Raw genomic sequence first — 25,449 nt, 5'->3', positions numbered from 1 at the left:
TTCCCTTAGTGCCCTCCAAAAGGATTCCTTTAAATAATGAAATCACACTGGCCAACTGAAGGCAATTATTCAATTCAATGTGCACCATTTCCAGAACACACAAAGCAGGAATGTCTGTAATTTACTGCCTGGCAGTGACAGCTGTGTTTCTCATGTTTCTCTAGCTACGTGTACAAGTTTTTACTCTTACAAATCTGAAACGAACTGCTGGATTATAGTCTTTGCTGTACCATCAGCAGCACAAAATAAGACTGGCTGTAGGATTAAGTCAGGTATACTACACTCAGCCATCAGGAAATGCAGATTTCCTTCTCGTTGGCAATCTTCCTTTCAAAGACGGTTGCTTAAAGTGGTGCTTAAAAGATAATGCTAGCTTGCTAAATTTAGGGTGTGGAAAAAGTCCAAGATGGGAATATTCCATGGGTAATTGTGCAAGAGCTGCTAATATGTGTGGCAAGAGGAGAGTGTTGCACAGTGCCGCTGCATCTCTCTTTCTCTGTCTGACACACAACATATAATTTAGTGAGGTTAAAAGTTAACTGAATCACATGGTGAAACCACTTGGTACAATTACTACACACTAAAAAAAGATGTAAAAAAATGACATTAAACAGGCTCTGTTGGTGGGATGGGTACCCAGGAGGAAGGGATAACAAAACAGAGAAGGTGAATAAGGATGAAGATGGCCAAAGTAGTTTGCTTGCAATTATGCCAACAGAACAATGAAACATGCTAAAAACTTTAATACTCCTTTTTACAGGGCACTGGTAGCTAACACCTGTAAATCCTCGCTACCCAAGAGGCTGGGATTGCAGTTCCAAGTCAGCCCACGCAGCAAGGTCCTTGAGACTCTAATCTCCAATTAACCACCAAAAAGCCAGAAGTGAAGCTGCTGCTCAAAAGTGGTAAAGTGCTAGCCTTTAGGCAAACCCCTCAGGGAAGTTAAGTATCTATGGCTCCCATGTGTAATTCTAGCTACTCCAGAGGTTGAGATCTGAGGATTACCATTCAAAGCCAGCCAGGGCTGGAACGTCCTTAAGACTCTTATCTCCAAGTAACCAGCAGAAAAAGCAAGAAGTGGCACTGTGGCTCAAGTGGTAGAGCGCTTACCTTGAGCTGAAGTGGTCAGCAACAGCGTCCAGGCGCAGAATTCAAGCCCTACAACCAACAACAAAGAAAACAGCTGCTTGTACAAATTCATATGAGAAGTAAACCAGTATCTGAATGTAAATGCTTTAAAATAAAACCCATGTCCAAAATTAGGGAAGAGGTGACACTGTTAAAAAAAAAAAAAAAAGAACTGTACTTATTACCTGACTTATGTAAATTGCCTTTACAATAAAAAATAAATAAATTCAAACAAAACAAAACAAAAACCATAGCTGGGCACCATTGGCTCATACCTGTATCCTAGCTACTCAGGAGGCTGGGATCTGAGGATTGCAGTTCAAAGCCAGCCCAGGCAGGAAAGTCCATGAGACACTTATCTCCAATAAACCACTCAGAAAACTGAAAGTGGCACTGTGGCTCAAGTGGTAGAGAGCTCTCTGTGAGCTGAAGAACTCAGTGACAGCACCCAGGCCCAGAGTTCAAGACCTATGATCAAAAAAAAAAAAATGCCCAGCACAGGTGGCTCAAGAATATAATCCTAGCTACTCAGACTAAGCTTTGAGGCTATCTCAATCAAAAAATCCTGAGACTTTTATCTCCAATTAATCAGCAAAATGCCAAAGTGCAGGTGTGGTTCAAGTGCTAGAGTGCTAGCCTTGAAGGGAAAAAGCTTTTTTTCTTTTTCTTTCTTTTTTTTTTTTTTTTATGCCGGTCGTGGACCTGAACTCTGGGCCTAGGTGCTGTCCCTCAGCTCTTCAGCTGAAGGTGAGTGCTCTACCGCTTGAGCTACAGCGCCAATTCCGGCTTTTTCTGTTTATGTGGTGCTGAGGAATCGAACCCAGGGCCTCAGGCATGCAAGGCAAGCACTCTACCACTGAGCCACCTTCCCAGCCTGGGAAAAAGCTTTTAAAGAGAGTGCCTGACCCTGAGTTCAAGTGTCCTTACTGGCAATAACTAACTAAAACTAAATAAAATCCACATTAATTATGTATAAATAAATAAAGCCTACATTAATTATATTTAGATATTTGATAAAGACAGCCATGTTCTTAATAGAATTCAAGTAGTTCATGCTACAACCCTTCTACAGGTCCCCCAGGGGACCATCACCTAACCTTCCAAGGAACAGCACAGAGGAGGTACCAGAGGGGCAGCTGTGTGGGCTCCGGTGTTCTGGTACCTAAATACTTGGAAGAGCGTTCTGTCCTATAAACCTGGCACTAAAGACCATAGTGATGGGGATGGGGTGGGCAAGTGTGGAGGAGAGTGTTGTCTTTGGCCTGGTCCCCAAACCATACAGATCAGTGGTTGAATGGCACAGATTACTGTGTGACATTGAGACCCAGGAATATTATTGGAGAGTAGACAGCAATGCAGACATGATCTGAGAGGCTCAGAGTCTAAAGCAAACTGAAATGTCTAGAGCTGAAAATGTCTAGAGTGTCAAAAAAGAGTACTTACCAGCAGGGTGCTGGTGGCTTACACTTATCATCCTAGCTACTCAGGAGGCTGAGATCTGAGGATGAGGGTTAAAAGCCATTCTAGGCAGAAAAGTTAATGAGACTCTTAGCTAGGGCTGGAGATGTGTTTCAAGTGGGAATGGTAGAGTTCTTGCTTAACAAAAGTGAAGCCAATGGGCTGGGAATGTGGCTTAATGGTAGAGTGTTTGCCTAGTGTACATGAAGTATTGGGTTCAATTCCTCGATACCACATATACAGAAAAAGCTGAAAGTGGTGCTGTGGCTCAAATGGTAGAATGCTAGTCTTGAGCCAAAGAAGCTCAGGGACAGTGCCCAAGCCCTGAGTTCAAGCTCTAGGACTGGTAAACAAAATTGCATTAATAAATAAAATGTTTCTTCCCCATGGGACTATTTTTTTAATGATGAAGATGATCCCATCTGTTTGCTCTATGCTAAGCTAGCACTACACTACTGAGTGCAGTCCCAACTCCTCATGGGACTTGAAACCTCTCAGCAGGGATAAAGTTTTTCTGTAGACATTGAAATCCGAGGCAGAGAACCCCAGAGAAAATGATTCCCTGGCACATTTGTATCCATGTTATTGGGTATTTTTCTGACTTACGCCTGACCTGACAATCACTAGTTTTCATGTGGACTTACATTTATGGGTCTCCCTCATAATGCATTGTCTTTTAAATGTTATCATAGTTACCACAAATACTATTCATGTCACTGAAGTCATCAGCCACTCTTGTTTTATTTCCCTCTTCTTTTTTTTTTTTTTTCCAGCCCTGCCACTAGGGTTTGAATTCACGGCATTGTTCTTATTTGTGTTTTTGCTACTGTTGTGGAGATGAAGTGTCACAGACTCTTCTGCCTTGGCTGGCTTTAAGCTATGATCCTCTCAGTCTCAGCTTCCTGTGTAGTTAGGATTACAGGTATGAGCCCAAACTAGCCAGCTTTTTTTTTTCTTCCTTCCTCCTTCTTTTCCTTCATTTTGTTTTATTTGAAACAAGATCTTGCTGTAGCCCAGACTCCACTGGAACTTACTATATAGCTTGGGCTGGCCTGAAACTCATGATCTTCCTGTCTGTTTTTCAAGTAGTAAAATTACCAATGTATAGATGTGTGGGCTTGACAATTTTTGTTTTTGACAGTTCTGGGACTTGAACTAAGGGCCTGAGCTCTGTCCCTGAGCCTCTCAGGTGCTCAAGGCTAGCACTCTACCACTTGAGCCATAGCACCACTTCTAGTTTTTTCTGAGAAATATATTGGAGATAGGAGTCTCATAGACTTCTTTTCTGCCTGGGCTGGCTTTAAACTGCGATCCTCAGATATCAGCCTCCTGAGTAGCTAGGATTACAGACACCGAGGCTGGGCTTGAGCTTGACATTGATTATTAATAGTGTTGAGTAAAGAATCCAGGGTCTTTAACATGCTAGGGAAGCACTCTACCACTGAGCTATATTCAAGTCAATCACTGCCTTGAGAAAGTGCACCTATATAATCTTATACCCTGTGTCATACACATTATATGCTGTATATTATAAAACGAATAGATCTTGTAGTGCCTCCTGGTGTGGCCTCTTCCTCTGCTGAGCACATTTTGTGATTTCTTGTTGAAACTGTCAAATAGAGAATTCGAATCCATGCCAAAGCACAAAGGTGACATTGAAGTTGTCTCCACTCTGCCAGTTTGTCAGGAAAAAATTAAGTGGACATGATTCTTACTCTTTCATACCATCAGTAGAAATTTAATGCTATTGCCTGGTGTGGGAAAATCATGCCTGTAATCCTAGTGACTCAGGAGGCTGAGATCTGAGGATTGTGGTTAAAGGCAGCCTGGACAGGAAAGTCTGAGACTCCTCTAACTACCAGAAAACCGGAAGTGGCACTGTGGCTCAAGTGGCACTGTGGCTCAAGTGGTAGAGCGCTTGCCTAGAGCTAGAGCTCAGAGACAGTGCCCAGACCCAGAGTTCAAGCCTCATGATTGAAGGAAAAAAAATTTAATGTTATTATCTGATAAGACAAACAACTTATTATTTTCCATATAGTGATCAGTTTATCCTTATCTCCAATCTGTCTATACCTGTCCCTCTGAACCTGTGCTGCCAGAGAGTTGATATGGCCAGGGTCACAGAAGGTGTTTGTCTGGTGTAGACTGAAGAATCTACTAGAAGGCAGGGAAAGTCTGTTAGGGGTATGGTAGCTTGAATGAGAAATGTCCTCATGTGTTGGATACATGGTATCCAGCTAGTGGTGCTATTTTGGGAGGCAGTGGAAATTTAGGAGGTTGAGTCCTGGGTCATTGGGAGGGAGGTGTGCGCCTTTGAAGGTTGTAACCGGTCCCCAATCCCTGACCCTCTCTGCATCCTGACTACCATAAAGTGAAAAGCTTCCTGTCACAATCTTGTTCTGTTCTGCCCAGGTATGTGGAGCCAAAAGACCATGGACTGAACCCTCTGAAATCCTAAGCCCAAACATACCTTGCCTGCTTTAAGTTGTTCTCTCAGACATTTTGGTCACAGTTACTTAACACTAACACAGGGAGGAAACCATGACAGAATTGAGGTGTGAAAATCCTTACTGAGAACTGCATCTGTGCTTTGGACCTGGTACTTATCACATTTAATTATGTAATTATGGTTGAATCATTTGCTTTCTTCACCATTCTTTGCCTAATCCAACACGCAAGCGGGAGATAGTAGTTCTTGTGAAACAGCTTGGTGGGTTAAGAGCTCAATCTTTCCAATGACCGCATGGTGTATTTTTGCCACAGATAAGATCATTTAGTTGGAATCCTGTAAGGTATGATTATTACTCAGCCTCCTTGTCATTTTCCCTTTGAAAGGCATTCAGGTTGCAAATTGTTATTTGAACAGTACTGATTATCAGTTGCCCTGAATATTTAGTGAACACAGAAAATAACTGGCTTTGGTTTCAAATGGTGGCAGATGTTTTAAAGTTTGATCTAAATTATTTTACTTTTTGCTGGTCCTGGGGCTTGAACTCAGGGCCTACATTTAGGCCCTAAGTTTTTTTGTTTTGCTCAAGGCTAATGTTCTGCCACTTGAGCCACAACTCTATTTCTTTTTGGTGGTTAATTGGAGAAAAGTTTGATGTACTTTTCCTTCCCCAGATAGCTTTGAACCATAATTCTCAGATCTCAGCCTCCTTAATAGGTAGGATTATGAGTGTAAGCCACCAATGCCCCACCCAAAATTTAGGTTTGCTATTTTCAGTCCCATGCTCCTATGAAGGACTTATTCCATGTCCACCTTTCCTTGCCTAAAATTCACACAAAACCTTAAGCTGGGGTACTGGTAGCTAACACCTGTAATTTTTCTTTCTTTTTTCTTTTTTGCCAGTCTGGGCCTGGGCACCCTTCCTTAGCTCTTCAGTTCAAGGCGAGTGCTCTACCACTTGAGCTTCCAGCCTTTTCTGCTTATGTGGTGCTGAGGAATCGAACCCAGGGCCTCATGCATGCAAGGCAAGCACTCTACCACTGAGCCACCTTCCCAGCCTTTTTTTGTTTTAAACACCTATAATCTTGCCTGAGTAGGCAAGAGTTGAGGATCCCGGTTCAAAAGCCTGAGTAGTAAAAACCAAGAGACTCATATCTCCAATTAACCACCAAAGAGCTGAAAGTAGAGCTGGGGCTCAAAGTGGTAGAGTGCTAGTCTTGCACAAAAAAGCTCAGGGACTGTGCTCTACCTAGGGCTGAATTCAAGCCTCAGGACCAGCGCACTCAAAAATAATGTTGGTTAATCTTCATGCATGAAGTCCTGGGATTCCTGAGTTCAAGCCCCAGGACCAAAAGGGGGGGGAAAAAAGGCTAAATCTACAAGGACTGGCAATCTAGAAAAAGATGAGATAGGGGCTGGGAAGGTGGTTCAGTGAGAGTGCTTGCCTGGCATGCATGAGGCCCTGGGTTCAATTCCTCAGCATCATACAAGCAGAAAAGGCTGGAAGTGGCGCTGTGTCTCAAGTGGTAGAGCACTCTCCTTGAACTGAAGAGCTGAGGGACAGTGCCCAGGCCCAGAGTTCAGGTACCATGACTGGCAAAAAAAAAAAAGAAGAAGAAGAAGAAAAAGATGAGATATCCAATCTGCCATCTTTCAATGAGCAGCTTATCATGTGAGAAAAGGAAGCCCTAAAACCTACTTTTGAGTAGGTCCAGAAATGTCTCCACATTTTAAATAAGCAGTTCTCCTTTTGGATACTCTAAACAATAGTCCAATGTTTGAAAGTTTGCTAGATTTCATGAACATGTGTATTTATTCTCCTATCTCAGAAAAGAATAAAGGCATAGCTGCCATTTTGAGTCTTTAACTTCCATTTCCTGCATGGGTCACAGGAAATGTTTGCCTTATATTAAAATCTTTATAAAAACTCATTTGACCAAAGTCACTCCCCCTTTCCCATTTTTTTGGGTCAGTTGTGAGTCTTGAACTCTGAGCCTGGGCACTGTCCCTCAGCTCTTCAGCTCAAGACTAGAGCTCTACCACTTGAGCCACAGTTCCACTTCCTCACTCCATTTTTAGTGAAACCCACTGAAATGCTTATCATGCATGAATCTCATAAACCTATAATTGGTGGGGCACCAGGAACTCACGCCTGTAATGCTGGCTATCTATTCAGAACACAGATGAGGATCTTGGTTCAAAGCCAGCCCAGACAGGAATATCCCGGAGACTCTTATATCCAAGTAGCCACCAGAAAACTGGAAGTGAAGCTGTGGCTGAAGTGGTAGAGCACTAGCCTTGAGCACAAAGAGGTGCAAGACCAGCATCCAGGCTTCCAGACCAAGCCCTATAACAGACCAAAACAAAAACTTGTAATTACATGTAGAGTCTGGGAAGCAGAGAAAAGCCCTCATTTTCTGGTGATGGCGCAGGAAGCAGGTGTTCTAGAAACACTGAACTAAGTAACAAGATGGCATTAATACACACACTGGCTGGGGGCTGATGGCTCCTGTCTGTAGTGTTAGCTACTCAGGAAGCTAAGATCAGAGGATTATGGTTCAAACCAACCTGGAGAAACAAGTCCATGAGACTATTTCCAATTAGCCAGCAAAATAGAACCAGAAGTGGAACTCAAGTAGTAGAGTGCCAGCCCTAAGGGACTGTGCTCAGGCCTCAAGCTTCACTACTAGCCTGTGTGCCTGTGTGCATGCATACATATACCCACATCTATCAATTTTGCTTGCAGAGATAAGGAAGCTTTGTGCGCAACTCTGACTTGGGGAAGAGGAATTGAGAGGGGGCAGTTAGAGAGTTCTGTTCCCTCTACTGGCAGAGAAGCCAACAAGCCCAGACCACAGTCACAACAAAAAAACTGGTTAGAGAAACCTGTTATTAAATTTAATTTTCTTTAAATACATCACATTCTCCCATCCTCACCCACTCTGGAGAGAAGACTCCTATCTCCCCTCAGTTCTGGGGAGAAGGGGAGGTCCCATTTGCAAAGCCTGAGATGTTGAGGATAAAGTATAAAAATACTATTTACAAAGGGGAAGGCAGGTTTCTGTTGCTCCTGTAACCAAATCACCCCTGACCCAAGGCCCCTTTTGTTCCTTTAAGGGGGAAACACCCCCCCCCAAAAAAAAACCCTGGGTATTGGTTGAGCATAAAACAAGCCCTTCCTCCGTAGAGATTCTCAATCTCCACCATGGAATAGGAAGCTCTGATTGGGGGAGGAGGGAGAGAGAGTGTAGCACCTCAGATCCTAGCAGAGGATGGATTTCCCAGTTCCTGTCGTCAGCCAGTCCCGGGCCATCCTTGTTCTGATAGGTCCCTTGTAAACATTGACTTTGTCCTCAGACAGTTCCTCACTCCACCCCGGTTTTAATGCAGAGCCTTCTAGCCTCTCAGCCTCTCCTTCTCTGATCGTTCCTGTCTTAGGGGGGGAAGTGGGGTGAAGAGGGAAGGAGTGGAGAGGCAAAGCCAGCTTATCCCTTCCAGGTAAGTGCATCTTGTCCTCCTCAGGGCAAACCCGAAGAGGGTGCTGTGTTCATGGCCAGATGAAGGTGGACTCCTTCCCTGGGCAGAGATGAGGCAGGTGGACCGTTCGGTACTGGCTTTGCAATGGTCTGGTTGGCTGAGGCCATCAGTACGGAGTAACAGGAAAGGGAGCTTCAGAAAAGGAAAGGCAAGTTTGCCACTGGTCTTGCCCTGTTGGAGAAAGCCCAGTGCCCTCCCCTTTTGGTAAGCATGGCTGTCACCACCCAATGGTTTTGTCCACTGTAGTTATGCAAGAGAGGGCCTAGGCGTTCTCCAGCTTCTGTGCAGGCTGCCTTCACACCAGCTCATCCAATAGGATCCCAATGCTCTGAGTGGCTTCTGTAGGACCAGCAATGGGCTTGTTGCACATGGGGCAGACACAGCGAACTTCCAGCCATTTCACCAGACACCTGCGAATGAGAAAAATATGACCTCTCTAAGAAGACACCACAGACGGCTCCAGTTGCTCCTCAGAATAAGAATGTGCCCAACCTAACCCTTCGGAATGACTAGATATCTAGACAGGATAGACCCTTGATCTCACTGGCAGGGGAGTAAATGGCAGGTGACAGGCAATTGGGAAGTTTGTTTGTTTGCTTTTTGTTGGGCCTGGGCCTGGGCACAGACTTTCCTGCCCAGGCTGGCTTTGAACCACGATCCTCAGATCTCAGCCTCCTGAGTAGCTAGAATTACAGGCATGAGCCATCAGTTCCTGGCTTGGGGAAGTTTTATAAGATGCTCCCTGATTATTTCTCCTCCATAGAGCAGGTGGCCCTGGCCACATCCCCACATACTTGCGGTGAAAGGCGTGTTGGCACGGGAGCACACCCAGCTCATCCTTCCCCTTGAAGTCTTCTAGACAGACTGCACAGGTTTGCTGCAAAGAGAAGAGGGTGTTGTGAGACAGAGAAGAAGCTTATTAACCATCCTGAATATCCATGATTTCATTCTTGGCCAAAAAATCAGAGTCAGCTCAGCCTCCTCCAGCCCTGTTTTATGCATCTGTGTTATTGACAGTGTGACAGGCATTAGCCATAGGTGGCTGCTTAAATTTAAACTAACCAAAATAGAAGAAAAAAAAATCTATATAAATTTTAGTTCTTCAGTTGTCCTAGTATCTTTCTCCCACCTCACCTTCTCTATCTTTCGTCCATCCTATTTCCCTCCATCCCTCTTTTTTTTATATAGGTACTAGAGCTTGAAACTCTCAAGAGTTGCATCCTTGCTTGTTCTTTCTGCTCAAGGCTGGCATGGTACTCTACCACTTGATCCACAGCTCCACTTCCATCTCTTAGCTGGTTAATTGGAGATAAAGAATCTCATAGAGCTGAGGGACAGTGCCCAGGCCCTAAGTTAAAGCTCCATGAGTGACCCTCCCCCCCAAAAAAAAGAATCTCATGAAATTTCTGGCTTGAGGCTGGCTTTGAACTTGTATTATAGGTGTGAGCCACTGCCAGTCAGCCCCACTTAAATTCTTTTTGCTGTTGTTGGGTGTGGGGCTTGAAATCAAGGCCTGGGCACTGTTCAAGGCTAGCACTCTACCACTTAAGCCACAGCACCACTTCCAGCCTTTTCAGTAATTTAATTGAAAATAGAGTTTCACAGACTTTCCTGCCCAAGATGGCTTCGAACTGCAATCCTCATATATCTCAGCCTCCTGAGTAGCAAGGATTATAGGCATAAACCACCACTGGCTAAACCCAGTTAAATTCTTTAAATCTATATTTCAGTTCCTGTAATGATCTTTGCTGCATTATTCTTATAGAAGAAGGCTTAGGAGACATCTAAGCCTAAATTTATAAGACAAGTTGCTATGAACTGGAGGTGTAATAGCAGACATCAAAAAAACAAGAGGGGAATGAGGCTATGTCTAGGCAGTCTCGTGCTTGGTGATGCCGGAATCCTCCCTACTACCAGACAACCACAAATCCTCTCTAGTTAGGAAGGTCTGTAGCTATGGGAAATGAGGTATCTTCAAAGGCATAGGTGGGACAGATCATAAAAAGTCAGAACTGAGAGGCCCCCAGATTTGGTGCATATTGAGAGAGCGTCACAGGGAGATGGAGAGTTACTGCATGGCCACATTAATCAGAGCTAGTCAGTTAAACACAGGGTACGTTAACAATGCTTTTATTTTCTTTAGGGAATAGCAGGCCACAGGAACTAACATTAGGAAAGCTAGCTGAGTTCTTTCTGTCTAGGTCAGAAAGTGGTGTAACTATCCTTCCCTTAAAGATTCTGTACAGCAGGATTCCTGGGGCAATGTACTACCTAAACCTTTGTGATCTGGATCCCAGGAGGACACTTACCCCATAGAGCTGTAACTTCTTGGCATCACCTTTAAGAACCACCTGGGGAGGGAAAAGGAGGGATGAGGTCTAAAGGCATCAATTATACAAAGGAGCCAATGAGGTAGCCCCAGTCTTCCCCAAAGGAGACTCCAATCTCTCCTGAAAGGCCCTGGAAAGACTGGACAAGCCCAGCCAGAGGACAAGTAACAGGAGGGCGAGTCTCAGGGAGATCCAGGGAGAGAGGACAAGGGAACTTAGGCAAGGGAGCTTGGGCTTGTCCTCCTGTCCCCTTCCTATCAGGGTAAGTGGGGCCCAGGAAGAAACAGGGAAAGGGTAGAATGTTACCTCCTTATAGCCGTATCGTTCACTCTGTGCTTGGTTCCGGAGTTTGCTGGGGGAAGAAAAGGAAGATAGCAGGTTACTCTTCCTTTGCATAGACAGATGAATACTTGAGCATCCTTCTAGCAGTGAGGAAGGGTCGCTTGACCCATAGCTAGCATAAGTCATGGTTTGGACCTATGCAGGCCACTCAGAGTTCACTAAGGACTCAGACCCTTACTGATTTACTGCCACGCTGGAAGATTCTCCATAAAGCACCCCAAAGAGCTCATTCTCTCCTCACTTGATCTTTCCCAGTAAATTCCTTGGGATGTGCTTATGGGATGTACACAGGGAATTACACAGATATTCTTAAGAGGGATATTTCCACATCGCCAGGGTAGAAGGATCAGTAAGTTTCTGTTGACCCTGGGGAATTTTCCACTCAGAGAATACAAGAAATTCTGGAATCAAAGCACACTTGTCTTCAGTGCCAGACAAACTACCCAGACGACATCTTCTTTGTTCTCTCCTTTTCATTCTAAGCCAGTGGGCTGCAGACAGCCCAACTCTCAAAAGCCAAAACATGGCATGTTGTTACTAATAGCAATGGCATAATAGTTCACCAAGGACATGTTGTGTGTTGCTCCCAGAGCGACATTGTCCAATGTGTTCTCATTGGATCCAAAAAACATTTAAGAGGGGGATATTTTCCCTTTTATAGATAAGGCAAATGGAGCCCAAAGAAATGAAGCAAATTTCCCAGAGCTAGTTGGCAAGAGTGCCTGGATCAGAATCAAAAGCTATGTGATTACAGAGCCTGTCCTTTACCACAGAACATGACCTGTCCCATTAGGTGGAATACACCACAATCCTGAGAATGTGATGTGATTTGGAAACATAGCCCACATTTCATGAAGTTTGCTCTGAATGGCTTACGGTGCAAATGGCTCCCATTGTAATCATGAACTGATTTTGCACGGTTTCATTTTCAGTGGGGAAAACTTTTACTCTGAATTCTGTAGTCAATTCTGTTTGCCTTTGTTTTTGATAAACAAGGTTTTGCTATGCAGCTTACACTGGCCTTGAACTCAGGATCTTTTTGCACTGGTCTCTTGAGTGCTAAATCTACAAGCATGCACCACCATTACAGCTACAGCTGTTTCCATGGCCCCATAGAAACTAATGGGGCTCTCACCCCCCCCCTTTTTTTTGGTCAGTCATAGGATTTGAATTCAGGGCCTAGGCCGTCTCTAAACTCTTTTTGCTCAAGGCTACCACTCTACCACTTAAGCAATAGCATCACTTCCAGTTTTTGAGTGGTTAATTGGAGATAAGAGTCTCACAGCCTTTCCTGCCTCGGCTGGCTTTGAACCATGTTCCTCAGATCTCAGCCTCCTGAGTAGCTAGGATTACAGGCATGAGCCTCTGGCACCTGGCTCAGTCTATATATTCTGCTTTTGCACAGTAACACAGAGCTGGGTGACAAAGACTTCCCAACTTACAAAGCCTACAGAAAATGGATTGCTAGCCAAACTTAGAAAATAGAACCTCAAATCACTAGAGGTTGAAATGCCCCTGGGGTAGTCCGAGAGGAAGAAGGTACAGGCAAGGCTATGCCCAGGGTGGTACAGGGAAGATAAGATCAGGCTAAAATCTCCTCCATCCTTCCTGACAGGAGGTCATGTGACCTGGCAAGTCTATGTTCCTGGAGCCTGGGGAGAAGTCTGGTCCAAGTGGACTCCTGCCAGGGTTGGGGCTGGGTAGCACAACTACTGTCCCTTCTCTCCACCTTGTGCTTTCTGTTCATTGCAGAGTTGGGCTGGATGTCTAGCCAGTCCTCCTACTGTCCCATTATGAACTGGCAGGGAACTCTTTAGTCCAGAAAAAAAGGTTTTTATATTTGTTTCAAACAGGGTAGGTCTCCTTAAGTGCCCCACATTGGTATCAAACTCACCATCCTTCTGCCTACGCCTCTTGAATGCTGGGATTATCAGTGTAAAGCACCCAGCTCAGAGAACGTTTCCATATATAATGCAAGTGTTTCTTGCCCAATTTCCAAGAGGAAGGGGCACTGGCTAGTACTGAATTAGCCTGGGGTAAGAAGACATGCTCTCATGATCAGGAAAAGTCTTAGCAGTCTCCTGAGGGGGGAAAAAAAAGGACACTGCTGCTCCATGATGGCGGAGTAAAGGAAATAGTATAAGGCCTGCATGTGGTTCATTTGTGTGTTCTTTTTCTTTCATGGTTCTGTGGTCAAAGCTAGACTAGACCATAACTATACTAATGTACATCCCTCTCTGAACTCTTCTCTGCAACATGTCTATATTTGTATAAATATATGAGGAGCCTTTCTGCTTGTCAGGCCCTAGGAGTCGAAGGTACCCCTGGCCATCACCCCTCTAGTCTGGCTAGTGTTTACCCAAGAACCTCCAGCCCTCTTAGAATGGAGAAGGGCTTGAGAGCTGTGCCTTCATCCTACAGAAACAATTCAGTTCAGGAAGGATTAGATCATATTGAAAACAGGGCTGAAAAGGTTGTAAAGAAAACAGAGCAGAAAGCAAAGACCTTGGGCATTCCAGCTGGGGAGGGAGGCCAACAGCTTTGGACAGGTGGCCTTCTCAGCTGCTGGTTGAGCAAAGCAACTAAAAATACTCCAATTTCAATGAGCCCATTTGTAGCCACTGCCAGCAGGCTCTCCCTTTCCTCTTTTCCCTTTTAGAACAAACAATGCAGCCAGATCCTGAAAATAATTGTTCCTTTCCTGCCTATTTGTGCTCCACTAGCCCTTCCATCCTGTGTAGGACACACAGGGCAGCTCTGAGTGGGAGAAGAAGGGGGTAGCTGGCCTTGGTTCATGAGCTCAAGAGATCAGAAGCAGTGGTCATGAGCCTATTTTGGCAGAGAAGGAAACAGAGAAGCAAGGAGAGGAAGTGGCTTCTGAGCTTGTGTGTCTTTCTATATATAGGCACGCATAAGACATTAGTGAGCTTCTGGACCTATGAAAACTCCAGAGTCAACTGGCTTCAGGCCGGCTGCAGGACAGAGGGCAGGGTGATGAAGTACCAGATTCCAGCAGAAGGGAAAGGTGGCCCCCAGCAGCACCACAGTAGGAATAGCTTTTGTACCATGGCGTTACCACTCTGTGCTTTTCTGCTCCAGGCAAAGAGACACAAGCCAGTGGTACTCAGCTTCCCAGTCTGTTCTTCTGTAGGATCCCTGTACCCAGCTGTAAGGGGAAGGCACAGTCACCCCAGCAGCTCCCCTACTTCCCACGAAGGGACAGAAGGCAAGCAAACATATGGAAGGAATATGAAATGAAAGACGCATTGTGCCCAGATTAGCCCACCTCAGCATCTCTCTGGATGTCATGACCTTGGGCAGACCCTTAACTGTCAGGGCATGAATGTCTTCATTTATACAGCAATCAAATACTTAAACTGTAGCAATGGTCTCAGAATTCAGTGATCGAAATGATTTACCAAATGCTGGCCACATGCTTGGCACACACAAAGGCCCTTGACAAAGACTAGGCTGACAACTTAAGGTCATGCCTATTATTGGCCCTTAGGAAATCCTTGTCACCCATTTCCTGGGTAGAAAGATGGTCTCTGGATTTTCTTCTGTTGCCTTTGGAGTGTGTGTGTGTGTGTGTGTGTGTGCACGCGTGCGCGCATGCGTGTACCTGTGTGCGTGCATTTGCATGTGTGCGTGCACACACAAAGCATGTGTGAGTCCATGTGTATATGGAAAGAGCTGGTTTTATGTTCCTCCAATTCTCATCCTAATTAAGTCTTTGGTATTAGCTTTTGGGGAAATTAGGTAAATTGCTGGATTTGGGGGTTGTATGTGTTTCTCCTGAGTAGCTGGGACTACAGAAGCATGCTAATGCACTTGGCCTATAAAATGATACCTTCCCAACAATATGGGGGAAACCCCTTCTATCATTACACAATCTGCTTATAGGCCACTGGTAAGAATAGTTTGAGAGGAAACTTGGCATTCAAGAAAAGGGAAAGGAGCCAGGCACTAGTGGCTCATGAGCAATCCTGCTCGGGAGGCTGAGATCTAAGGATCATGGCTCAAAACCATCCAGGGCAGAAATGTCTGTGAGACTTAACCGCCAAAAATGGCCAGAAGCGGAACAGTGACTCAAAAGTAGAGCACCAGCCCTGAGCACAAAAACTCAATGACAGCAGGTAGGCCCTGAGTTCAAACAACAGGACCAATAACAAAACAAGAAAACAAAGTAAGCCCTTACAAGGTACAAAAATGAGTAACTCTCTGGGCTGGGAATATGGCTTAGTGGTAGAGGCTTGCCTAGCATGCATGAAGCCCTGGGTTTGATTCCCCAGTACCACATACACAGAAAAAGCCAGAAGTGGCACTGTGGCTCAAGTGGTATGGTAGAGTGCTAATCTTGAGCAAGCCTTGAATTAAAGCCAGAACCTGCTAAAAAACAAAACAAACAAAACAAAACAAAAATGAAGTAGCTCTCCAGATATGGCTAATATCATTATCTAGAGTTGACAACAGGATTTGCCAGGAGGGCAAAAAACCAAAACCAAAATCACATTCTGCTGGAGTAATTGGTGCCCACGGATTCCTAGATAACTAGAGAACTTAAGTCAGGAGAAGACCACTGAATTAAGAGACCACCAACTCATTTACTCAGTCAGACAGTAAGTAATACTAGGCAACCTTAGAGTAACTGACCAAGAGGTAGGGTGCAGTCCAACCCTCAGTGACCTTATATGCTCTGGGACAACTTGATAGGCTGACAGAAATAGAAGCACAGATATCAGAGGGGTACAGGGTAAGCCATGTGCTCCGAGCAGCAGTATTAGCAAAAGGGTTTGCTTTGGGACCCTCACTCAGCCCTGCCCCCAACCCTGGTCTTTTTTCCTTGACTCTGCTCCCAGATTGATCAGTGACCTTACATACCTGATGAAATAACAGCAGAAAATGAGGCTGAGCATAAAGACAAAAATGCCGGTGCCAAAGATGACCATGTAGATGTTGAGGGGAAGGTCTTGGAAACTGATGGGTGGCATTGAGCAGGACTTGTTGGTGCTAACCAGTCCCAGGCCACAGAAACACCCTGAAAAGGAAGATGGAAATATTAAGAGTTAGCTAAAGGACTGGGAATGTGGCTTAGTGGTAAGAGTGCTTGGCTAGCATGCATAAAGCCCTGGGTTCGATTCCTCAGTACCACATCAACAGAAAAAGCTGAAGTGGCACTGTGGCTCAAGTGGTAGAGTGCTAGTAGCCTTGAGCAAAAGCAGCTCAAGGACAATGCCTAGGCCCTGAGTTCAAGCCCCAGGACTGGCAAAAAAATAAAAGCCAGTTACTTACCACTGGGATTAATTTCATACTGTGTCCTCATACATTAATGGCAGGAGCTATCTTCAATCTGGGTATTTGTTTTTTTGTTTTGCTTTGTGCTAGTCTGACACTTGAACTCAGGGCCTGGGTGCAGTCCCTGTGGTCAAGGCTAGTACTCTATCACTTGGGCTGCTGTAGCTCTACTTCCAGCTGGTTTGTTGTTAGTTTTGTTTGTTTTTTAATGGTTAATTGGAGATAAGTCTAATGGAGATTCCTGCCTGGGCTGGCTTCAAATTAAGATCCTCAGATCTCAACCTGAGTAGCTAGGATGAGCCTTTAATTTGAGGGCTTGAGCTTATTATATATCCCAGGGCTAATCTTACTAGCATTGTTTCACAAATCTCTGAAAGGAAAATGCTACAGAGTACTGAAAGATCCAAGTGATGGCCAGAAAGTAGAAAACCTCCATTCCATTAGGTAGAAGGGGCTCACAGAATATATACAGAACCAACCAGAAGAGCCCTAGGTGAGAAAACATTTGGGTTCTGACCCGCCTCTCCTTAGTGAACTACGTGACCTTTAAGAAGTTAGCTCTCGGGGCTGGGAAGGTGGCTCAGTGGTAGAGCACTTACCTTGCATGCATGAAGCCCTGGGTTCGATTCCTCAGCACCCCATAAGCAAAAAGAAAAAAGCCAAAAGTGGCGCTGTGGCTCAGTGGTAGAGCACTTATCTTGCATGCATGAGGCCCTGGGTTCGATTCCTCAGCACCACATAAGCAGAAAAAGCCAGAAGTGGCGCTGTGGCTCAAGTGGTAGAGTGCTAGCCTTGAGCTGAAGAGCTGAGGGACAGCGTCCAGGCCCAAAGCTCAGGCCCCACGACCGGACCCACCCCCCCCCCCAAAAATAAGCTCTCTAGGCTTCACTTTGTCATAGAAAAACTAGCAAAATATAAGACTGAAAATGATGGGGTAAGAAATTGGCTTCATAAATTGCAAAGTGCATCTACAAAGGTCATTTGTCATTATTAAGCCACCTGCTTCAAAAGACAGGCTGTGCCAGGACTAGAATAGAAAGTGTTCACTCCAAGACCAGCCAGTGTTCCAGAAAGTGGCGATGGTGTGTGGGGGTGGGGAGCTGCAGCTTCCTTTACTGGCTCCTTCCTACTCAAAGCCTTAAGGCACACACACAGTGCCACAGGCCCAGTGGGTCCCTAGGAGGTGGTTAGACATGCAGAATCTCAGATAGACCCATGAGTAAATGAATCCTAATCTGCATTTTCACAAGCTCCTTGTGGATTCCTCTGCATATGTAGTTTGAGAAGCACTGGTGAGCTACTAGCTGCTTCTCTTCCCACAGGGCTCAGGAATAGTAGAGGCCCTCTAATTGTGATAGTTTTCTCCCCTTTGCCAGAATTTGGTAATGCTGGCACATGACCTGGTTCTGGGCAAAGAAACTTTTAAGGAAAGCTTTTTTCTTATGTCTCCATAATACACCAAGGCTGGAAGCCAAGTTGTAGCTGGAAAGAAAACAGTCTGATAAGATAGAAAGCCAGAGGCCGAGCATGGCAGTGGTAGAGGGAAAGGCCTTGATTAATGAGAATAAGCTGCATTCCAACCACATTCTCATGCTACCAAATTAGTCTAGTTTGTTTTTAAACAGATGGGATCTTGCCACGTTGCCCAACTGAAACTTGAACTGCTGGGTTTAAGTGATTCTCCTGTATAGCTGGGACTACAGAAGCATGCTAATTCACTTGGCCTATAAAATACCTTCCCAACAATATGGGGGAAGCCCCTTCTATCATTACACAATCTGCTTATAGTCTTCACAGTTTACTGTGAAAGTCCCTCTGCACTCAGGCAGTGGATTCTCTGGCATCTTGGTTAGGAGCTAGGACCCATTACTGTACAGCAGAATTCTACCTGGTAATTACCAGGGCTACCACAACTCAGTGTTAGGCCAGGTAAGAAGATCAGAATCAACTCTGACATGCTGTTATGGCTTGGAAATTAAGTGTTACCCCGTTTATGTGCAGAATGCATTTCTCAAGCTGCTGGTACTATTTGGTTGGGGAGACTCTGGAAACTTGGGAATGAAGTGTATTAACTGGAGGATGTAGTTCAATGGAGGCAAATCTGAGAGCTGTATCTCTTGTCAATTTCTGGCTGCCACCTGAAGCCACAAGCAACACAAATCTTCCCTGCCTGAAGTAAATTGCTCTCAGACATTCATTCAGTGATGGGAAAGCTAACACACACACACACACACACACACACACACACACACACACACACACACACAAGTACATCTTATTTCTCTTCCTCCCTTATATATCCAACTAATGACTACAAACTTCCATTCAAATGCTGCCTTATCCTACTGTTACCTCTTTTTTTTTTGCGGTGCTGGCAGTGGGGCTTGAACTCAGATCCTGAGTGCTGAACTCAAGTTTAACTAGTACTCTACTACTCCCACTTCTGGCTTTTTGGTGGTTAATTAGAAATAATAGTCTCAGACTTTACTGTCCACACTGTGATCCTCAGATCTTAACCTCTTGAGTAGCTAGGATTACAGGCATGAGCAAACAGCACCTGCTCAAATCCTCCCTCCCCTCCCCCACTTTTAAGCATACTACCTAACCTACTGTCTATTAAAACATGTCATCATTCTTTCTAGTTCCTTTTCTAATTACTATTACTAATTCTCTATGTCTGACATATCCTCCCACTTTTTTTTGTTTTGTTTTGTTTTTGTTTTTGTTGGTCATGGAGTCTGAATTCTGGGCCTGGGCGCTGTCCCTCAGCTTTTCAGCTCAAGGATAGTGCTCTACCACGTGAGCCACAGCACCACTTCCAGATTTTTCTGCATATATGGTGCTGAGGAATCGAACCCAGGGCCTCATGCATGCAAAGCAAGCACTCAACCACTGAGCCACCTTCCCAACCCCACATCCTCCCACTTTTGTATTTCCAAACTCCTGGTTGACTTTAAGTCTTCCATAACATACATGCACCCTTCCCCCTTTCAATCTTTTTTGTTTGTTTATTTGTTTTTGTCAATCATGGGGCTTGAACTCGGCCTGGGAACTGTCCCTGAGCTCTTCAGTTCAAGGCTAGCACTCTACTATTTGAGCCATAGCTCCACTTCTGATTTTCTGGTAGTTAAGTGGAGATAAAGACTCTCACAGACATTACTGCCCAGGCTGGCTTTGAATGGTGATCCTCAGATCTCAGCCTCTGAGTAGCTAGAATTACAGGTGTGGGTCTCCTTTCAATATCTTGTTTGTGCTCTCTAACACAATCCCCTATAGGCCAGTCCCTTCATTGTCTCTTGTCCAATCCTGTCCCTACCTGCCTCTCTTCACCTGTTCTTTTCTATTTCTGTTTGGTTTTCTATGTTGGTCCTTATGGTTGAGTTCAGGGCCTAGGCCCTGTGTTTGAGTTTCTCTCCACAACCTCCCCCCCTCCTCCATTTGAGCCACAGCTCCACTTCTGGCTACTTTGGTGATCAATTGGATGAAAGAGTCTCAAGGACTTTCCAGCCCTGGCTGGCTTCCAATCACAATCATTAGATCTCCCTCCCATGCAGCTAGGATAACAGACTTGAGCTACCTGCACCTTGTTTGTTCATTCACCTTTCCTTGACTAGAATTCCCTGGCCTTTTCTGAAGTCTGCAAGTCCTGGATTTGTGATATTCCAATCAATGATCCTTCTGTTTGAATTCTACTGTGCTCAGGACCTGCTTCAATTATCTGTTTTTGCTCCCTCAAGTCTTAGTCACATCCTTCTTATAGGCTCTTGCCTATAATCTCAGGTACTCAGGAGGCTGAGATCTGAGGATCCTGGTTCAAAGCCAGACCAGGCTAGAAAGTCCGTGAGACTCTTATCTCCAATTAACCACTTTCAGAAAACCAGAAGTGGTGCTGTGGCTTCCGGTGGTAGAGCTCTAGCCTTGAGTGAAAAAGCTCAGGGACAGCAACCATGCACTGACTTCAAGCCCCACAATCGCCCCACAACTGACCAAAAGATGGCCCAGGTAGACAAATCTGAAACAATTTTGTCTTCAATTAATCAGCAAAAATTGGAAGTGGAGGTGTGGCAAGTTGTAGAGTGCCATCCTTGAGTAAACAAGAGTATAAGGCCCTGAACTTAAGTTTCAGTACTGGCTCATTAAAAAAAAAAAGTATCTTAAATAGCCCAGATGTCACTGGCATCAACTTAATTTGACTCAAACATGTAATAAATATCATATTATTGATGCTATAAGCACTAAGGCTGATAGTATGGATAAAAGAGCACCTAAGAACTAGATATAGTGGTATACACCTATAATCCCAGCATTTGGGAAGCCAAGGAGAGATCCCTTCCTTCTCCCCAAAAAAATTAGAGGAATGGATGTTTTGCTATTTAGGAAAGAAGAGAAACACAGGTTTTCCTGATACAAATAGTAGAAGGGTATCTACACTGAAACAAGAATGTAAGCCACCAAATGGATATAGTCCTACTAAGCCTGATGATGTCTAAGGACATTAATTTAATTCTACAGTGCCTAGCCTAGTGCTTGTCTTGGTAACTTGTTAATAAAAAATTCCCCACTTCACACAACCTGGTCTTCTTGGCAAAAAAACTCAGACTTCAAAGAAAGAAGACTGATGTTTGGGAAAACTGCCCAGAAACTGCCTTCAACTAAATAAATCACCAGTCAGCCAACAAGCATTGTTGTGGGACTGCTTTATGCTCTGAACTAGACCTCGTGGAGAAACAGCAAGCAAAAGTTCTTGTTCCAAAGGGCTTCTTGATTAGGAGGAAATTAAAGAAATAATTAGCTACTAGACTTTTCTTTGCTCAGTAGAAAGCCTCTTGCTTCTAGGACCCAAACAGGGTGAGAAAGTGGTTTTACCTCCCTCCTTATTATTCAAATATTTGCTCTCAATGGGCAAATGAGATCAACTTTCCATGAAGACTTCTAGATGGGCTGGAGATGATCAATGTTGACTTTACCTGGGCAAAGGGCCCCAGACCTTCCTTCCCAGAAAACCACAGCCTCCTTCTTTCTTGCCACTGTATGAGAGCTACCCCCAAACTCCATTCCCAATTTTGTCTTAGCTTGTCCATGTGTCTTTTATGAGATGGATCCTGCTACTTTGGGGTTCCAAAGAGGTTCAGTTTGTTTCTGGTTCTGGAAACTAGCAGCGCTGTAGCAGATTATTGCAAAAAAAAAAAAAAAAAGGGCATGTACAAGTACCCTGAAGGCACAATGGCTGGAGAAAAATCCTGGAGCAGTTATCTCCTCCATCTTTTCCTGTCCTTGGAGTTCCAAGACTAAGTGTGTGAACTTTGGTCTTCTTTGTGTGCTGCTCCTGGGGCTTGAACTCAGGGCCGGTGTGCTGTCCCTGAGCTTTTATGCTCAAGGCTAGTGCTCTACCACATGAGTCACAGCTCCATTTGCAGTTTTTTTTGGTTAATTGGAAACAAGAGTCTCAGACTTTCCTGACTGGGCTGGACTTGTGTGGAAATGCTCAGATGTTAGCCCTCAGAGTAGCTAGGATTACAGGCAAGAGCCACCTGTAAAAAGACTAAAGAGGCAGATAGAAAAGCTTTAGGAAGTGATACTCGTTTTGCTTCTATTACAGCTGAATATCTTATTCTGAATGATTTTTTTGTTAAGGTCAGAGAACTCCAGCCCCAGAGAATAGGGTCTTGGAAAAGAGGTTGCTTTCTCTGTGAAGCCAAAGTACTATTAGATCCATGGATCACTTTAAGAAGTGGAGGTAGGGAGGGGCTGGTGGCTCACACCTATAATCCTAGCTATTCAGGAGGCTGAGATCTGAAGATTAATGTTAGAAACCAGGCTGGACAGGAAAACCCTTGAGACACATCTCCAAATAACCACCAAAACCCACTTGGTGATGTAGTTCAAGTGGTAGGGAAAAAAATCTTAGGTGCAGTACCCAGGCCAGTTCAATGGGGCTGGGAAGGTGGCTCAGTGGTAGAATGCTTGCCTGGCATGCTTGAAGCCCTGGGTTCCATTCCTCAGCACCACATAAGCAGAAAAAGCTGGAAGTGGTGCTGTGGCTCAAGTGGTAGAGCACTATCCTTGAGCTGAGGGACAGCGCCCAGGCCCAGAGTTCAAGCCCCACAATAGACAAACAAAAACGATGCTGGTGGCTCACACCTGTAATACTAGCTACTCAGAAGGTCACAAACTTTGTAGACCATGATAATGACAATTTGCCTTGTGAAGGTTAAAATGTGTGTGTGACTAAGTATCACTATTCCACAATACTGTGAAATATGTGAAATTTATGTAATCACCTTATCACAATAAAAAGAGAGAAGGGATGGGTAAGAAATGATGGGTGACAATGTTGTCAGACACCTTGTATTCATATACTGTTTTGTAGAATGGGAACTTCTTTGTACAACTACTTAAAGATAATAATAAAAAGGCCATCCCAGGCAGGAAAGTCTGTGAGCCTAATCTCCAATAAACTACTCAGAAAAAGTCAAAAGTGGCATTGTTGCTCCATCCGTAGAGTGTTAGCCTTGAGCACAAACAGGCTCAGGGACAGCGCCCAGACACTGAGTTCAAGCCCCCAAGACCAGTACAACAAAAATAAGTGAAAGTAAGAATTGGGGTGGTAGAGGTGTTTAGCATGCACCAGATGCATAGTTCAATCCCTAGGTTCACAAGAAAGAAAAAGTGAAAGCTAAACACTGTATGAAACAAAGCTGCCCAGAAGGCTGACCGGGATTACTGACAGCTGCCTGAGCTCTCTTCCCCTAAGTCTCTGTCTCATTGTCTTGCCAACCCCTGGAAGCCTGAACTTCAGAAGGTCTCCTCTCAGCTGGCAGGCTGAGCCAGGAATGACGTCAGGGGAGGGCTGGCCAAGCAAGCCCAGAGGATCTGGGAACTGCTTTCCCCTTCTTCCAGCCAGCCGGGAATCTCCCTCTCACTCTCCCAGCTGGGATGCGCGGTCCTTTCTCAACCCCCATCCCGCGCCCCTCTCCCACACTGCCCGCCCACCACAGGCAGCTTGGTTCATTTTCAGGAAATTAGACCCGACTAGCAAAAGGAAGAAGGGGGGGGGGGGGCACTCAGACACATACTTGCCCAAACTCTGCCTTAAAACCAAAGCCCTCTACACTCTAGATCGGATCTCTCCTCCCCTAACTAGCCAGCCTGACACACACTCAAACGACAATCCGGCTGCTTCCCACTCGGCCCCCAAACTCCCCAAACGTTAAGCGGCCGGCCAAGGCGTTAAGGCCACTGGGGTGGGGATCGGAACCCCTCTTTCAGGTAGTCTGGGGGAGCAATCCAGACCCAAGCTGAACCTCTCATCACCGGAACGGCCCGAGGTTCAGGTTCAGATGGAGGCCACTTTAGCTACGTTACTGGTGTGAGTGCGTGTGTGGCTGTGCGTGTGTGTGTGTGTGGGGGGGAGGGGTTGCAATCCCTGCCCAGGCTCGGGGGGCTGGGGGGGGCGGGTGGTCTAGGAACTAGGGTGCGCAGCTCGGGTCAGGCCAGCCCGCACCGCGGGGAAAGCTGCGCGCCCAGGCATCTACCCTCCGCGTCGTCCCATCCACACGAAGGTGGTCCCCGCCCCACTTTCCCCCGACCGCCCCCCACAAACCCACGCGAAGCCAACAAAGGGCCGAGGAGGCACCCGCGCGTGCAGCGCCGCACGCGGCACTGTGTACACATTGAAAAGAGCCTGCAAAGTTTCAGGCCGGGAACTTGAGCTCCCTCTAGTCGGAGATCCGAGCCGGAGCGCCGATTTCATTCCCCTCCAACCTCCACAACAAAGAACACAGAGAGGCAGGAGCGCGCAAAAAGGCAAGGCAGCGGGCAGAGCAGCAGCCCGAGGGCCGCACAAAGGCTGGGGGAACGCTGGGCTCCCACGCCTGCCCCGTGCCCCCGAGACCCTTCCAGACCCCCCCACCCCAACCCGGTGAAAAGCCGACGATTTCCAACCCCGCGGTGCGGAGAGCAGAGGTAGGCGCCAGGACACCAAGGAAGAAGAAACTTGGCTGGAAACCAAAGCAAGGACCACGGGCCCCGCGGACTGAGGAACCCCCGCGTTCCCTCGGCGACTCCACCAAGCCCGGAATGCGCGCTGCCGTTCCCGCCCCGGGACTTACCGTTACACCACTGGAATGGGTGCATCAATGAAGTCTCCGTCGGCTTCCTCCGAGGAACGAAAGCGGGCGGCGGGGTGGGGAGGGGGGGGGAAAGGCCGGCGGGGGTGGGCGCACCGGCGGGGAGCCGTCCGTGCGCAACACGCGCCCGGGGCGGTGTGCGGCGCGCTGCCTTCCTCCCGAAGTTCAACGCCCGCCGGAGCCGGGAGGCTCCCACTAGTTCTCAGAGCAACAAAGAGGCAAGGCGAGCAAACAAACAGAAAGTCTCCCCGGGTCAAGCACCCGAGGGGAAAGGCACGGAGGAAAGGGGCCTGGGCTGGGTGGAGGAGCTACGGGGGGGCGACACGGTGGTCCCCGGATCGTCGGAGCTGTCGGCGCGCGGACGAAGCTGGGCTCGGGTCCCACGGTGCAGACGTGAGCGCACGGCGAGCCTTAAAACCCACACAGGGCGGTGCACGCCCTCTCTCCGTGACTGACCCCGCCCCCTGGAAGCCCCGCCCCAGTCGTCACGCGGCCCCCAGCCAATGGGAGCTGTCCTCCGCTCCTGGGCATCTGCAGGCTGGTCCCTCGCCTTTGAAGAGGGAACATCCTAGCCCCAAGCGAAGGTGGGGGTGGGACAGGGCCCACCACTAACCCAACCCCCGGGGAGATTCCAGTCTAAAGAAAAGGCCCAGATGCCTGGTGGTGACTGGCTGTCGAGGGAGGTCTGGAGGAAAGTGGTTAGGGCCCCTTGTTTTCCCGCCTCCAGCTCTTACACAGTTTACTTTTCTACAGCTCCTTGGGAAACCTGTCTTGGGCCAGA

At 46.3% G+C, this 25,449-nt stretch overlaps 1 protein-coding gene across 1 annotated transcript; it reads right to left on the bottom strand.

Annotated features, from left to right (window-relative positions):
• Window positions 1-7,911: 7,911 nt before the first annotated feature.
• Window positions 7,912-25,076, bottom strand: Rnf122 (ring finger protein 122). Its single transcript, XM_070016203.1, has 6 exons — window positions 24,651-25,076; window positions 16,126-16,282; window positions 11,209-11,254; window positions 10,882-10,923; window positions 9,367-9,449; window positions 7,912-8,982 (listed from the first exon to the last, which is right to left on the bottom strand). The coding sequence occupies exons 1-6, from the start codon at window positions 24,673-24,675 to the stop codon at window positions 8,868-8,870; spliced, it is 468 nt and encodes a 155-aa protein (XP_069872304.1). The 5' UTR covers window positions 24,676-25,076; the 3' UTR covers window positions 7,912-8,867.
• Window positions 25,077-25,449: the final 373 nt, after the last annotated feature.

The sequence above is a fragment of the Dipodomys merriami genome, unplaced genomic scaffold (assembly GCF_024711535.1).
Source record: "Dipodomys merriami isolate MVZ:Mamm:240054 unplaced genomic scaffold, mDipMer1.0.p SCAF_12, whole genome shotgun sequence".
Taxonomy (NCBI): Eukaryota; Metazoa; Chordata; class Mammalia; order Rodentia; family Heteromyidae; genus Dipodomys; species Dipodomys merriami.
This window is presented reverse-complemented; position numbering and strand designations above follow the sequence as displayed.